The 16,385-nt window shown below is 40.9% G+C and overlaps 1 protein-coding gene across 5 annotated transcripts in view; it reads left to right on the top strand.

The window, feature by feature from the left end:
- TRIP12 (thyroid hormone receptor interactor 12) overlaps positions 1–16,385 on the top strand; it is a 108,355-nt gene that overhangs the window by 70,183 nt on the left and 21,787 nt on the right. For all 5 annotated transcript variants that reach the window (XM_048506496.1, XM_048506499.1, XM_048506498.1 and 2 more), the window contains 9 exons: positions 923–1,076; positions 1,707–1,935; positions 4,789–4,907; positions 6,328–6,535; positions 8,396–8,496; positions 9,812–9,986; positions 10,612–10,753; positions 12,147–12,338; positions 12,772–12,923. In XM_048506496.1, the coding sequence (XP_048362453.1) occupies positions 923–1,076; positions 1,707–1,935; positions 4,789–4,907; positions 6,328–6,535; positions 8,396–8,496; positions 9,812–9,986; positions 10,612–10,753; positions 12,147–12,338; positions 12,772–12,923 (1,472 nt within the window). The remainder of the gene's footprint in view (positions 1–922; positions 1,077–1,706; positions 1,936–4,788; positions 4,908–6,327; positions 6,536–8,395; positions 8,497–9,811; positions 9,987–10,611; positions 10,754–12,146; positions 12,339–12,771; positions 12,924–16,385) is intronic.

Raw genomic sequence — 16,385 nt, 5'->3', positions numbered from 1 at the left:
ATCTTCTCAGTAAGAGTCTAAATATTTAGCCAGCACTGAACATAAGAAGAGCCCATCTAGTCCATTATTCTGTTCTACATAGCAGGCAACCAGTTACCTGGAGGACCAACAGACAGGGAACAGAGGCACTGACGCTTCTTCTGTGTCATAGTTGCTAGCAATCATAGATGGGCCTATCCTCTGTGAATCTGTCTTACCCCCTTCTACATCCATCTGTGTACATGGCTATCACTATCTCTGCTGATGGGGAAATTCGCTGTTTATTTATTCATTGAGTGAAGAAGGTATTTCTTTTGTCTGCACAGAACCCATTGCCCATAAGCTTCATTGGGTGTCCCCAAGTTCCAGTATTATGAGAGAGAAATAGCTCTAGCCACTTTCTCTATCCTACGCATAATATAAATGTCTGTCAAGTCTCCTGATAGTAATATTTTTATTTACTGAAAAGTCCCAGACTCCTTAGCTTTTCTCAAAAGGAAAGATGCTCCAGCTCCTTATTCATCTTGGTTCTCCTCTTTGGTATTTTTTCCTGCTGTGAAATATCTTTCTTGAGATACAGTGACCAGAACTGGACCTTTATGTTTCCCTTTACTGTGAGTGCAGCATGTGTTGGAATCTTTGTCCACACTGTGCCATTCAGCATTGACCTTTAAGAATGCCCAATTAGTTGTGAGGGGGGGTCTGATAGTGACAATGCCAGACACATTCATGCTTGACTGTTTTCTGCTGATAAAATCTGTTTAGTTTAAAATATTAAGAGAAAGAAAAAGTTTTTTTGCCGTCTATATCTTTATATCAACATACCTTTGAGTAATATTTTAAAGCAAATTTGAAAGTACTCTTCTCTTAAATGAGGTGCTGTATATACTTGCAGCAGGAGGGGAAAAGGAAATAGTCTGAATCTCACTGTTTTTGTCCTCAGGCAGCCCATCAGGTCGGTGAAGATGAGATAAGCTTGTCTACATTGGGGCGTGTTTATACAATTGACTTTAATTCTATGCAGCAGATCAATGAGGATACTGGAACAGCACGTGCCATTCAGAGAAAACCTAACCCTCTAGCCAATACGAACACTAGTAAGTATCTCTTTTTTTAAAAAAAAAAAAATCCTCCACTCTCTTAAAAAAAAATCCTCCACCACATTTCCTTTTTTCATACTGAAAGTAACTTCCTGTGTAACATCTTGTTGCTTCAGTTGTGCTGCTGGGAAAGAGATTTGCACTTTAGGCTGTGTGTGTTGCAGTTGTGCAAGGGGGTGCTTTGTTCCCTTTCCAATCTTCTGTCTGTTTAAAATTTAGGCAGCAGATTTATTTTTACAACTTTCCGGGCTGCATATTCTAGCCTCTGAAGTGATAATAGCTCTAGTATCCTAGGGTAGCTTGCTAAAGTTGAATGTACCCACTGCTAATTGGCATTCTGTGGTGACATTATTATCAAATACATTGTCATACCATATGAAAGTCTGTGGAATTGCAGCAAAGATACCAAATCTGTCAGTGTTATAGATCCTTGCAGAATAAAGAGAGCCAAGGGTGAGCCAAACGCTAGACTTGTTTAACAAATTGCATTACTGTCAAGTAATATAATATCTTAAGAACCTAGCATTTCTCTGAATGCACCTGAGTCTGGAAACTATATGTACATCTTGTGGTTTGTAATATGAATTGTAGTTCCAAAGACACAACGGTGAGTCTGTTCTTTTGTAGGTGGACATCCAGAATTGAAGAAAGATGATGCTCGAGCTCAGTTAATGAAAGAAGACCCGGAACTGGCTAAATCATTTATTAAAACATTGTTTGGTGTTCTCTATGAAGTGTACAGTTCTTCAGCTGGACCTGCTGTTAGACACAAGTGCCTTAGAGCAATTCTTAGGATAATATATTTTGCTGATGCTGAACTTCTGAAGGATGTACTGAAAAACCATGCTGTGTCGAGGTAATTGTGCTGCTTGTATTTTATGTAAATCCAAGTGAATGTTGTTAACAGTTTGATTCTTAATCTAGCAGTCAGTTTTGCCCAGAAAATGAACACATATCCTACAATACAGACTGTCACTGAAGGATCCAAGTATCATTGAAGGCCTCAGCATTTGGCAGTCTTGGCGGTTGTGTTCTCTTGAGGAATATATTATGCTAACATCTTGAGTGAATATTGGTTGTTGTGTAAAGTTGCTTATCAATTGCACATATAAAATGCATGGCGCTGTATTTTTAAAAATTGTGCTGTGCAGAAAAAGATGCATTATTATTTGGTGTATCATTCTCAAGATTGCTGAGGTGCCAGGGTGCCATAGCAGACCAGAGGAAAATTTAGAGGTTTGACAAAGCATTAGCATAGTTCAAATGTGATGATAAATATGCCTCATTCCTATATGCTATTCTTCTCTGGTGTGACATATATGTCTATTTGGATCTCTGTTCTTCTCCTTGGTGTGCTTTCAAATGATTGTCTAATACGAAGTGTGTGTAAAGTCGAAAGAGATTGCCCCATGTGTCTGAATAGGAAGGGGAGTTGGAGAAAAGGAAGGCTTGGCATCAAAAACTCACCAGAGAAGAGGCTAACTTCACAACTGGAGGCCCTCTGGGAAGGGCCTCTGATAGAGATTTATATACCGGTAGGAGCAAGCAGCCTGGGGTCAGGTCTGTTGTCAGGGCAAGAGTAGTTCAGTGCAGCTTTTATTCTCCTTTTAACTCTGTAAGCGCTGATGGGTTCAAAACAGAGAATTGAGGAAATGTGAGATTGTCCTGGCAGTATTGCAAAGGCCTTTGGGGTGATACTATGTTTCCACATGCCAGGGATGTGGGAGGGAATGTGAAGGTGGTAACTTGAATCAAGGTAGAAGAGGAACCAGGGTCAGGGAACAGAATAGGTATCTTTGTGATACTGCAGGGGCAATCTTGCATTTCCTCCATTATCTTTTCAGCCACGTCAACACCAGCAGAGCTTTAAAACAGGTGTAGAAAGAGATATAACATGTGTTCCTGCTGGAATATGGGGTTGGAATAAGACTAAAATTAACCAAGGAGGTAGCGTGAGAGAATTGTGTCCAGTGGTCCACAAATATCTGTACCTGTCTCTAGTTTAGAGTCATTGCTTTTGGAAACCAGCTGGAAGCAAATTAAGTTGTTTTCAAATTGGCAAAACATGTTCTTACAGCCAAGAACAGTTAATAATATGGCTGCCATATTCTTGTAGTGTCTAAACAGTCTTGAAAGCCAGTCTCATGGACACCACACATTGTAGTAACTGAATCTGGGAGTTACTAGAGCATGGATTACAGTGGTAATACCACTTCTTTCCTGAAGAGATTGCTATTGGCACACCATTCTGTGCTGATGGAAGATGCTCAATTAAACAGACATTACCTGAGTATTCAGCGTTGGAGTGGGATCTAAAAATTTCAGAGGAATTGCAAATCCATCACCAGAAGAAATGCCACCTTCTTGGGTTAATCTCTTAGGAACAGCACTTCTGTTTTGTCTAGATTAAATCAAAACTACAGCCATCATCCAGCTCATTATAGACTCTAAATGTTTGTCAAAATGTCCCCTGCTTCAGCTGATTCAAAGGAGTTACAGGACTTGGTCTGCATACTGGTGATTCCTCATTCCAAAGACCTTCTTTTTTTTGTCGCAAGCCATCATTTCGCATCCAAGTGATACACTATGGCTTACTTTTCTTCCTTTCCAAACCAGGATTCTTGACACTCGTTCATTGTCATATGACATATAACAAGCCATATTTTGTCATGCCACTGATTGGTTAAAGTGTACACAGTGGTGAAAGAATAGGCTCTAGGCAGCCCATCCTTCCACTTGTTATGGCCCAGTCCAGCATGTCTGGGGACTCGTCGGAGGAGGACTCAGATGGGAAAGAGGGCACAACTTGGGCCCCAGAGTCCAAGGTAATGACTGCAGGCTCAGAGCCTGAGCCTCCTGGAGGACCTGGCCCAGAGGCTCAGGCAGAACCTGCTGCAGTCCCTGCAGGACCAAGGCTGTGACAGAGCATGCAGGCTGGGAGCCACAGCCAGGCTCCAGGTCCGAGATTCCTCTGCCTCCTGACACCAAACCTGGGGAGGCCCTGCCAGCTGTTTTGGTCCCTTCATCTCCAGAGCCCCAGGAGTGATGCTGGAGGAAGCTGTGTGCCAGTTTGCAGGGAAGGAGACCCAGCAGCAGGCTAGCAGCTCTGGGGCAAGCTGGGCTTGACAAGTTTTTGCAGGAGTCAGACTAAAGTAGCACAGCTGCATGAAGTGATTGGGTGGGGGATTTACTATCAAAGGGGTTGGAAGTCAAGCTGTGCTTTGGCAGCCATGTCATGCTTGGACTTACAAGCCAATGTTTGTGTTCCTGGTGCCTGAACCTGGTTTTGATCTTGCTTTGGACTCTGGTCTTCGCTGTTTCACCTTTCTGTACTTGGTGCTTGATTACATTAAACCACTGACTCAGCTCTGAGCTGCTTCTGACTCTGCTTGGTTAAGGTCTGTCTATGACACAACTACACTTCCACTAGACTGACCGCTGCTGTATGGTACAATACTTAGGAAGTGTGAATGTGGTAAATATATGATTGCACATACAGATCTACAGACATTCTCTGGGATTGGCTTTTGTGGCAAGCTTGGCTCGGTTCTTATGTAAGGTATAGAAGAGTCCTTATGAGATGTAAAATAGCACTTGAGTCTACATATTTTTTCCTGCCAATAGGAATGAGTGAAGCCATATGGTAGGAACAATATAATTTTTGCTAAATGGTGTTTTCCCAGTAATTTAATATAATTTTCTGTTGCAGTCATATTGCCTCCATGCTGTCAAGTCAAGACCTGAAGATAGTAGTTGGAGCTCTTCAGATGGCAGAAATCTTAATGCAAAAGTTACCTGACATCTTTAGTGTTTACTTCAGAAGAGAAGGTAATTTTATAGCTGATCATGACGCCTGGCGTGAATGCAGCTGTGATTTAGCTGTTTCAGAGACATACTGAATAGCTGAGATACTTGAGGACATTCTAAGCAAACTGTTCAGCAATAGGCATTTACATTTGATCCATTCCTTCCTCCCACGTATATACTTGTTCCAGGAAGTACCCATTGCTTCAGGGACAGGGCTAAAGCAATGTCGTCAAAAAATAAGCTTCTGTAGATCAAGCAGCAACTTTTAAAAAAGACAGTGCATGTAACACAGAAACGAACTTAAAATATTGCTCCTGTTTTGCATTTTTAGGGATTTCTGTCTTTTTTCCTTGTATTGGTAGATAAGATTGGAATTGGTAGTTGGTAAATTTGTAAATATGTTTAGGTCAGCCTTATTAATCTTATACAAGAAAAGACATAGTGGTATGAGAAAATTGCTCACATTAACTATAAGCTTGTTATATATTTGGTTCATATAAGGCTGCTATAAGATTCTTTTATGTTTTTTCAAAATAAATGTTTGAGGACAATACAGCTTAAATCTCATAGTGAAGAAAATCAGAAGGCTAAATGGAATGAACTCCTAAACAGAAGAGAGAGATGAAGAGTTTGGATTTATATCCCGCCTTTCTCTCCTGTAAGACTTAAGACGGCTTACAAACTCCTTTCCCTTCCACTTTCCACAACAGATAACCTTGTGAGATAACATGAGACTGAGAGAGTTCTGAAGGAACTGTGACTAGCCCAAGGTCATCAGCATAAAGTTACTTGGAAAAAATGAAATATCAGCTAGCTATATTGTCAATTATAGAGACATAAAACCTTGTTAAGGAAAAGCATCTTTTGAGTGAAATATTATCCATGGCTTTCTGGCTTCTCCCTTCCTGTGTAATTCCTCAAAATTAAAATTATATGTCCATACTCTTCCTGTTGCCTCCTGCATCTTTTGTCATGCGGAGTGCCTTCCTGTCAGCCTCATTCTGCATGCTGAGGATTTTACTTCTCCAACAGTCCAGTAGGTCAGGAATTGGACTGTGCAGTATAGATGTTTAAAAATATATATTTGAAGAACCATTGCAAACTACCCAGAATTTTTTTTACAGATAAACACATACGGTTTGTTAGCGGAAAGAACTTGAGAGAAAGTTTCCATCTCATGATTTCCCTCAAAGTTACATATTTCTGCAGCAAACTTTAGTTTCTGATCTGGCCGAACTTGCTGTGGTTTGCTTGCAGAAATGTTTGGCAAAAGGGAGGGAGAATGCAGGCAAAGGAATTCCATAGGCTTTTTCTCATGTTGATAACTCTTGATTTGTTGTGTTAATATGTCTACTGAATATTTTTTTGTAAAATAGCCCCCTCCCTCCAACTGACTTTGACAAGTTTTAAATATGTAAATTTTGGGTTTTTTGCCGGGAAGGTGTGATGCACCAGGTGAAAAATCTAGCGGAATCAGAGGCTTTGCTGACGAGTCCCCCGAAAGCATGCACTAATGGCTCAGGAACGCTGGGTGCGACTACAACGATAAGCACTGGAACAGCCACTGCTGCTAGCAATGCAGCTGCAGACTTGGGTTCTCCAAGCTTACAGCACAGCAGGGAAGACTCTCTGGACCTGAGTCCACAGGGGTGAGTGTGCCTAACTATTCTTCATGCCAAAAAAATCTTAGATTGCAGTTAACTATCCCGTTTTACATGTTAAATTCCCATAACATTCAATATGCACATTGAAGAACATGCATCATTTATGGTCACTGGCCTATCTAGGGTGGGGCAAGCCAGGGCATGTGCTCTGGGCGCCACATGACATGAGGGGTGTCCTGACCACCCCTGTGCAAGGCAGAAAGCCACTGCAGTTTTTCCTCCAGGGTGCACCCTACGAACCTCCACCTTCTGCTGCCACTTAAAGAGCTTGTCTAATTGGGGTTGAAAGTAATGGGTAGACCTGGCCACCTGAGAGCTGGCCTACCAATATGGGGAGGACCTGTTGGATTTTGGGGTGTGTGTGTGGGAGTGCGCAATTTCAACGCTTGCCCTAGGCGCCATTTTCTGTAGATATGCCCCTGTCACAGATCATATCAAACTGGATGCTCCTGGCTAGTACAATGTTGTCAGATTTTGGAAGTAAGGCAATATTGGCCCTCGTTAGTACTTGGATGGGAGACCAGCAAGCAAGGCCAAGGATTGCAGGCATTGGCAAACAACTTTTCTTTGTTTCATGCCTTGAAAACCCTTCAAGGTCACCATAAGACAGTTGTGTCTTGATGGCACTTTCTACTACCAGAGATGATGGGTGCCAGATGGGAAAAGAAGAAAATAGATGAGAATGCTGGTTGTAATTTCTCTTGTCATTCTTTTGTGCTTGCTACCAAGTTGTAATTTGGAAGCAGACTTTCAAATAACAGAAAAGGTTGTACAGTTCTTTTGTCCCTGGGTTTAATTTTTATGGCATCCTCTAAAACCCAGTATCAGTCACTGCTTTGTGAGCTTATGATGTATACCTTGTATATTTCAAGATGAGAACTTCTGCCTGTCACAGATCGCAGTGTCATGATGATTGCTTTTATGAGGTATTCAGTGTAGCAGGTTTGGGAATGTTCCGCCTAACCCAGGGGTAGGGAACCTGCGGCTCTCCAGATGTTCAGGAACCACAATTCCCATCAGCCCCTGCCAGCATGGCCAATTGGCCATGCTGACAGGGGCTGATGGGAATTGTAGTTCCTGAACATCTGGAGAGCCGCAGGTTCCCTACCCCTGGCCTAACCTTAAAAGTTGCTTCCATTTAAGTGCTGTTCTTACAAGGTGCAAAAAGTGACTGTTGCTAACTTTACTGTTGTCTTTGAAATTCAGCAGAACTTGAATCACTAATACCCCTGCCAGTAATATTTAGTAAAATGTCAGTAGTAATATATACACTTAAGTTCTTAACTTGGACGTGAATTACCAAGCTCCAGAAAAAGCCCAGTTAGTTTGTGTTATCAGGTTCAAGCCTTAACAGGGGAGTACACATATAGGATTTCTCTTCTCATATTGTTTAATCCAAGAAAAACACTGATCAACAGAGGACTGATGATTGGCCCTAAAAGATGTTTCTTATTTGTACCACAGCTGCCATTTTGTGAGTGAATGAAGAACAGTTAAGAAAATGGGACCTAAGTTAGACCTTTTCACTTTTGGCAAGTTAAAATGTTATGGATCCTGAGAACTGTACTCTTAGATCTAAGTCGTAGTTTTGCCATAGTCAAGTAAAAGTGCTAAGTTTTACTGCTCCCTGCTTTTTGAGAAGATACTGTATTCTAAGCTCTTGTAGCAATATATAAACACTATCAAAATAGGTTAGGTATAAATGTAAATGGCCTTTGGTGATATGTTAGTCAGTAGGATACTGCTTGAAATCACATGTCTTGAAAGAGATATTTAAAACTTGAAGCTGAAAGCATTGGACGTATCAGGTTGGCTCATTGGGTGTTTTTGTAATTATTTTGGTAGCCGATTAAGTGATGTTCTTAAAAGAAAAAGATTGCCAAAACGTGGGCCCCGACGGCCAAAGTATTCACCGCCAAGAGATGATGACAAAGTAGACAATCAAGGTAAGCCTGTGGACAAATTTATATATCCAAGACAATACACTTGGCCAGCGATACTGTGACTTGTTACACTGTGAATAAGAGAGGCATGCTTGAAAGCCCTTAGTACAATCTTGAGAAAAGAGTGCTGGCTTTATTCCTTGAACTGTCATTTTCTAGTTTTTGATGTTGCATCAAATAGAATGAAAGAAATATGTCCTAAAAGCCTAGATGCAGAGGGCAAGTGAAAATCTGAATACATGTTCCCAGATGCAAATGTGTGACATTTTGAAAGGAAAACTGAAGTGGCTGTTGTGGGTTTCCCCAGGCTACGTGGCTGCGGCATAGCAGTTTTTGCTTCAAATGTTTCACCTGCATCTATGGCTGGCATCTTCAGAGGCATGTTGCAGTAAGATGTGTTGCTCTCTGTGGCACAGTGTTTAGTGATTGTGTGGTGGACCTCACAGGTTTTGTGCACCTCACAGGTTTGTGGTGTGGTGGACCTCACACGTTTTGTGCACCTCACAGGTTTGGATGATGGTGTGAGGCACATTTCTGTGTGTCATACCCCCCCTTCCACCAGTGAGGTGGACAAAACATATCCCCCACCACACAATCACTCCACACTGTGCCATGGAGAGAAACACATCTTATTATGAATATGCCTCTGAAGATGCCAGCCATAGATGTGGGCGAAACATTCAAAACAAAAACTACCAGTTCACAGCCACATAGCCTGGAAAACTCACAATAGCCAGTTGATTCTGGCCATGAAAGCCTTCCACAATGTATTGAAAACTGAATTGGTTTCAGCTGAGCAGATATCCGAAGGCTTTTGAAGTATTCCACACTCCCAAGTTCTTCAGGAGCACTTTTCTGGCTTGGTTCCATTTGCATATTTATTCTTTTGAGAACAAGTGTTCTCTAAATGCTAAGAAACTGCTTGCTGTTGAAGTGCTATAGAACTAAGGCTGCTGTGCGTCCTAATGGATTAAGAGTATACAGATGTCACTGCTAATGCACTTGGAGCTGCTGCTAGGTTGTATGGTTCAACAACACTTGTCTAATATATATGTGACTAGATTGTTGTGTGGGTGTACATGAATAATCTGTACAGTCTATGCAAGTTCTTCAAAATGGATTTAAAGATGTATCTGGAACTACTATTTATGTAATTGGAAACGATAATCGCATGCTATAGTGGGGAGAATGTTGATGGCATTCAGGTCATGATGTGCTATCAAAGAACATGAGTGTCAGTGGGTTTAGTCTGCTGGTGGTGAACTTCAGTATACTTCAGCTTTCGTTCTGATAGTGTCTTTTTCTCCCCCCCAAAAAGCTAAAAGCCCTACAGCTACGCAGTCTCCTAAATCTTCCTTTTTGGCAAGTTTGAACCCTAAAACGTGGGGGAGGCTAGGCGCACAGTCCAATAGCAACAACATTGAACCAGCACGTACAGCAGGTGTCAGTGGTCTTGCAAGAGCTGCCTCAAAGGATACTATATCCAACAACAGGTAACTTCTCAAGATAATCCTTACTATGCAGAACTCCCTTTTGGCATGATAGCTTCTATTACGTTAAGACTTTAAACTCTGTTGCCCGTGGCCATTGTGGCATAGCAGGGGATTAATATGAAATCTGGTTGGAAGAAGAAGACAAAAAACTTCATGTTGGGAACAGTACGAACTACCCAGTAATAGGGTGAAGTTTAGTAATGGAGAACTTCCAGGAATGAAAGTGCCTGGAAGATAGAGGTTAAATTTTTTAAAATAAGGAAACAAATTGGGTAGAGTGGGGGAGTATAGTTGACTGAATAAGGAAAAAGAACGCTATCAGATTTGCAGCAGACTCTTGACTATGGGAAGGTCTGCTCCACCCCCACCCCCCTCGGGCAGTCTTCTAGCAGTGGCTGGATGAACATTTGTCAGGGATGCTTTAGGCTGATCCTGCATTGAGCAAGGATTGGACTAGATAGCCTGTTTGGCCCCTTCCAACTCTGTGATTCTATCTCTTTCCCATCTTAGTAATAATGAAAGGCTTGTATACGATGTCAATACGTGCTTGAGTGGCACAGGGGAGCTGTGCGTTTAGCATTCAGGCACTGAGCTTTTTAATATATTAAACTGTACTTTCTTATAGAGAGAAAATCAAGGGTTGGATTAAAGATCAAGCCCACAGATTTGTGGAGCGTTACTTTAGTTCTGAGAACATGGATGGAAGCAACCCTGCACTAAATGTGTTACAGAGACTTTGCACTGCAACTGAACAACTCAACCTTCAGGTTAGGGGATTTTTCGTTAAATATGGAGGCATTTTTTTCAAAGGAAAAGCAAAAATGCTGTGTTATTGCCTGTAAGGTACATGGGAGCAAGTCTCATCTTTCTTCATTTACGTACAAACTCTTTTAGTTTTTAAAATGCATTTCATCTTAAGTGTCTAATAACGTGTTAAAGCTGGTGACGCTTGTTAAGATTGTTTGAGAGGGAGGGGTTGCTAGTTATACTGACTGTCAGCATACAGTGATATATCATCAGTGACCGTTGCTGCCAGACACCATTGTGTATGACTAGTGGCTTGTAGTGCAATTTCAATTACATCATCTTTTTGTTTCCAAAACACATTACTTATATACTACTAATCATCTTCAAATAGAATCTTCAAGGATTTGTCTACTGTAAAAAGGGGGAAATTGTGGGCCCCATCCATTCTAATTTAGATGTATCTAAAAATTGAGGGATCCACACAATAGGAGTTCAAATTGTTTGCAAGCTGGAGCAATATAGGAAGTCTGCATGCTGTTTTCATTTTGGTGATGGTCTACCATGCTGTGGTGTCCATGAAGAGAAGATAATTGTCCCAAGTCTTAATGGATCATGTCCCAAGTCTTAAAGGTAAAAAGTGTTACTTAGATTTAGAATATAGCCATGTTTTTCTTTCTAACAAGAGCCTCTGTTGATCAAGTGAGTTCTGTTCAGGTTAAGGAAAATATAGATTTTGCATGGCCATCAGTTACTGCATTTGGGATGCAGCAGCAATAATGCTTCCCAAATGACTTCCATTCTTGAACAGAACAAATGTGGTGAAATCAAAGGGTGCTTTTTTTCCAGGCCAACGAATGGGGTGGTTGCTATATATCTATACGAATCATCAAACTTTTTACACTCAATAGATATTAAAATATCTCATAACACTGTTTTGTAAAAGGAGCCTTCATATTTTTATGCAACTGTATTTTAAACTAGTTTCTTTTTCCAGGAAAGATCAGTTAATCTGAAATCTTGAGTTCATTTGGGGATGACCACATTAAGTAGTACTCTTTGTAGATACACTAAGTTTGTGCTGGAATGAGTGATGGTCCTAACTCTGCTGGGGTGACTTTGTAAGCAGTTGTCTGGAAACTAGGCATCCAGTTTTGTATGAAATGCCTCTTCATGGGTGTGCTATCAGTGGAGTTACAAAGTCAGAACATAGGTATTTAATAGTGCATTAGATACAGAGCTTTATCCTGCGCTCACAGCAGTATCATCATAACTGGTAAAATGGTGCTGAGTATGTGTTAGAATTTGGGTATTAAAGTTTCTGGAGTTCACACGCATTTTTTCAATTTGAATTTATGGAGTGGTTGCCAAAATAAATGCCTTGTCCTCATATATTTTTTAAAAACATTTTTTTAGGTGGACGGTGGAGTTGAGTGCCTTGTAGAAATCCGTAGTATAGTCTCTGAGTCTGATGTCTCTTCGTTTGAGATCCAGCATAGTGGGTTTATGAAACAGTTGCTGCTTTACTTGACGTCCAAAAGTGAAAAGGATGTTGTAAGCCGGGATGTCAGATTGAAAAGATTTCTTCATGTATTTTTCTCTTCTCCTGTAAGTACCTGGCAGACTTCAGTGTTATGGGGGTTACTTCATAGCTGTGGTACTTATGCACAGTCTTGATACTCAAGAAGTGATTTTAAATGCTTATGACCAGAAGCTATGTGTAACTTTCCCCTTTTTCTGTTAGATATTGAAAGAAAACTTGTTTAAAGGCATCTTTCTGTCAAACACAAATTGTACAGTGAAAATTTGCTGTAGCTTTTTTATGGGCAGTCTCACTTAAACTGTAGTTTTTAAATGAATTAAAGTACTGTGCTTTTGTGCAAATATCTTGTTTGTGCAAAAGAATCTGCTAGAATAGTCATTGTGAAGTATCCTCTACTGGAGCGAGTTTATGGTAGAGTGAACTCCGGCTTCACATGTTTGATTATAGTGCTTCAAAATGACAATAATTTTAATAATGAAACTTAACTTTTAATTCTAGCTTCCTGGAGAAGAACCCCTTGGAAGATTAGAGCCATTAGAAAATGCACCTTTGTTGGCATTAGTCCACAAAATGAATAATTGTCTTAGTCAGATGGAGCAATTTCCAGTTAAAGTCCATGACTTTCCAAGTGGAAATGGAACAGGGAGCAGGTAAGGATTAATGCTCAGGTAAACTTTTACTTTCACTTTCAGAGAATTTTTCCAGAATATTCTTTTTTCTGCTAATTCAGTCCTTCTAAAAGGGTTCACTGAATTGCATATATCGTCCATTGCATAGCTGCCCTTGCATGACTGCTTAGAACCTTTATTAGGCACTGCTTCTATTGGTACCCTGTTTCCCCGAAAATAAGACAGTGTCTCATATTAATTTTTGCTCCCAAAGATGCACTGTGTCTTATTTTCAGGGGATGTCTTATTTTTCCGCTCCACAGCTGCATGCTCTGGTTGACAGGCATGCTTCCAAACAAAAACTTTGCTACGCCTTACTTTTGGAGGATGCTTTATATTTAGCACTTCAGCAAAACCTCTACTATGTCTTATTTTCAGGGGATATCTTATTTTTGGGGAAACAGGGTAGTATCATACAGACCATTCTAGATTACCAAAGAACGTAACTGAAGCTTTAACACTTTAGCCATAAGTGCAAAGAGATCTGGAGCATGGAGAGAGCATGGAGTGAGGATGTTTAATATGAAACTTACCCAGTTAATTTGGTGGTTTCTGGTTTCAAAAAATTAGCAGTGCTTTAAATTGCAAAGAAAAACTTTGAAACTCTTCCTTGGATCTGGTCAGCTTAGTGTGGGAAATTTTTCTTCTTGGCCAGTTGTTCAACAATAGAATGTTATTTGCTGGCTGTTCAAGTAAAAGAAGATTAGCTAGATTTATGGTGGTTGCCCCAGCACAATACCTTCCTTGTCCCTGTAGAATCTTTTCCTGAATCAAGGATAAGCCTCTGACAGCATACCTTGAATGAGAGAGAGTATTTTGTATTTATTAGCCAAGTATGACCCCTTTGCAGGCTAAAAAAAACCCACATGGGAGAACCACACAGGCCTAAGGTAAAGATTTCTGCAAACTTGGTCAGAAATCTCAAGTTTGCAGGAAAATTCAGAAAGTTTCTTAGAAACCCACAAAAGTTTCTTAGAAAGTTTCTTAGAAACCCACTGTCCCTCATGGAGAGAGAATTGGGGGGAATGGAAAATAAACTGAGAGGGCTGGGATGGGTGAGAGAAAAGACTAAACAGAGATGCGAAATAGTTGAAAGGAAGAAACACTTGGGGTGGGTGAGGGGATCAGAAGGAAAGAATACCAAAAGTATGCACAACGAATGGAGGAGTAAAATATTAAGTGCCTTGTGAAAAGAGAAGAAGCGGGCGCTGCAGCTGAATCAGAAAAAGACATGGGTGGGGGCAGTAGAGATTGGGGGTTTCCCCTCTGTCATGAGCCTTTGTTGGTTCTTGGCTTGTAAACAGCGCTTCATTGTCTCCCGAGATGATTCTTCATTCTTACAGGCCCATGCAAACATCTTTACATGTAGGATAATTGCTGGCAAAACGCATCTTGGTTAACAAGGGAAGCTAAATAACCCTTCCGCCCACTTGAAAGCCCTCTGTTTTCTAGTCTAATTTTAAACTCTAGGTAGTAAGTTAGTCTTCCAAACTGGAAAAAGCATGTGTGTGCATGCCTCTATGCCACCTCAGTAGCAGAACTGTCTCCTCAAGCAAAGTTCCAGAAAACAGGTATTTCTCACTGCCACACCTTGATAGCGATGGTTCTATTACAACTCATAAAAAAGATAGTAGAACTAGTTTAACCTTACACCTGCAAATGGAAAATTGCATTACTGTGAGCTTTGCACCCAGTGACCCTGCTGATCACTGGAGACACATAGTCTCCTTTCTGTTGATTGTGGCAGGCAGGGTTGGGTTGGGTTGGCAGGTGGGTGGGTGAGTGGGGGAAGGAGAGGGAGTGGGCGTGGGCGTGGACAGCCCAGAACTCAGTTTGCTCTTGCCTGCAGTAATAACTTACCTCTCACTGAGGAACCTTGAAATCTGCTTCTTTGACCTTGCTTCCTACTTCTAAGATTGTACAAAGGGTGGCACTTGCACTCTCTTCTCCTTTTGACCCAAAGCAAGAATGCCATGTTTAGATGGTGCAGCACCAAACTCTGCTTGCTTCCAATTTCTTCCTCAGTATCGCCCCAGAAAGAACATGCTCAAGCCATTTTTTTAGCTTGTGGGTCAACTATGAAGATACAGTTATTAAACCTGTCTGGTGATAGCGGTACCTAGACTGTTTCCTCTTGCACAAGCAGCCCCTTAACATAGGACAGCTGGTTGGGAAGAAATGGTCTTTTTGAGATATGACCTTCATTCTTGTGAAGTTACCGTACGTTTTTAAATTTTGCTTTGTTCCAAATGAGTTTAATAAATGGATCCATGCAAGAATTCCCACCCCCATGCCGCCTTCACATGCCAGACCAGCAGTCTAAAATGGGAAAATTGTTAAAGCTCAGTCAAACTCCTTATAACATTTCTTCTCAGGGCACAGCTGTGTGTAAAAATTCTCAGCCTGTAAAGAAATATATTTGGGTAACAAATTGGGGCTCTGCAGATCTTTTCTGCTGAGACCCTTGTTTTCCCCAGATTCAAGGATGCTGTTCTGCTGCACAGAGGGCCTTGTCCCAAATGGAAGCACTGCATTGCATAATTGATTCATGGGATTCAGCCCAGGATATCCAAAAATTTGCAGCCCACTTGATAACATACAAAAAGGCCTCTGTTGCAGTTGTAATATTTGCCATTGAATTCATGGCCTTGTCTTTTGAAATAGCTCAGCAAGCTCAAGAAATTGTGCAGCAATTACTGCTGGGAAATACAGAGTTTTAATCAATGATGTGCATGTTTGATTGTATATTTAGCGTGGGTTTTGCATTTGGGATGTACTTCAGAAGTCTTGTATTCTTAGTTGTGGAAAGACTGTTGTGAATGTGATAACAAAACCTATAATTAATATATAACTTGAACCTTTGTTACCTAAAGGAATGAATTTATATATATATACATATATGCACACACGCCAAAACAAGTAGGACAGAATAAAACGAAAATGACAGTTCCACATTTAATTATTTGTAAACAAAACTGATGTATTCTTACTTTTCCATTCTGATATCAGATGACAGATTGGAACTAAAGTGAAAGGCCAAACTAGAAGGGAGATGTGTGTATGTGTGTGTGTTAAGTGCTATCAAGTTGCTTCTGAGTTATGGTGACCTTATGAATTAATGACCTCCAACTTGACTCAGTGTGGTATAGTGGTTAAGGTGTCACACTAAGAACTGGGAAACCCAGATTCAAATCCTCTCTTGCTCTATGGAACCTTGCTGGATGACCTTGGACCAGTCACAGTCTCTCAGCCCTGAAACTGGCTAGTGTTTGGATGGGAGACCTCTGAAGAATACCAGGGTCATGACATGGGGATAAAAGCAATGATCTGAGGCAGAGAGACACGTAATGGCAAATCACATTCGAATGTCTTTTGCCTTAAAAACCCTACAGGGTTGCCATAAATCAGCTGTGACTTGATGGCAAACAATAACATCAACAACAG

This window comes from Sphaerodactylus townsendi, linkage group LG08 (genome assembly GCF_021028975.2).
Source record: "Sphaerodactylus townsendi isolate TG3544 linkage group LG08, MPM_Stown_v2.3, whole genome shotgun sequence".
Taxonomy (NCBI): Eukaryota; Metazoa; Chordata; class Lepidosauria; order Squamata; family Sphaerodactylidae; genus Sphaerodactylus; species Sphaerodactylus townsendi.
Note: the sequence above shows the minus strand (reverse complement) of the source record. Positions and strands in the feature narration are given on the sequence as shown.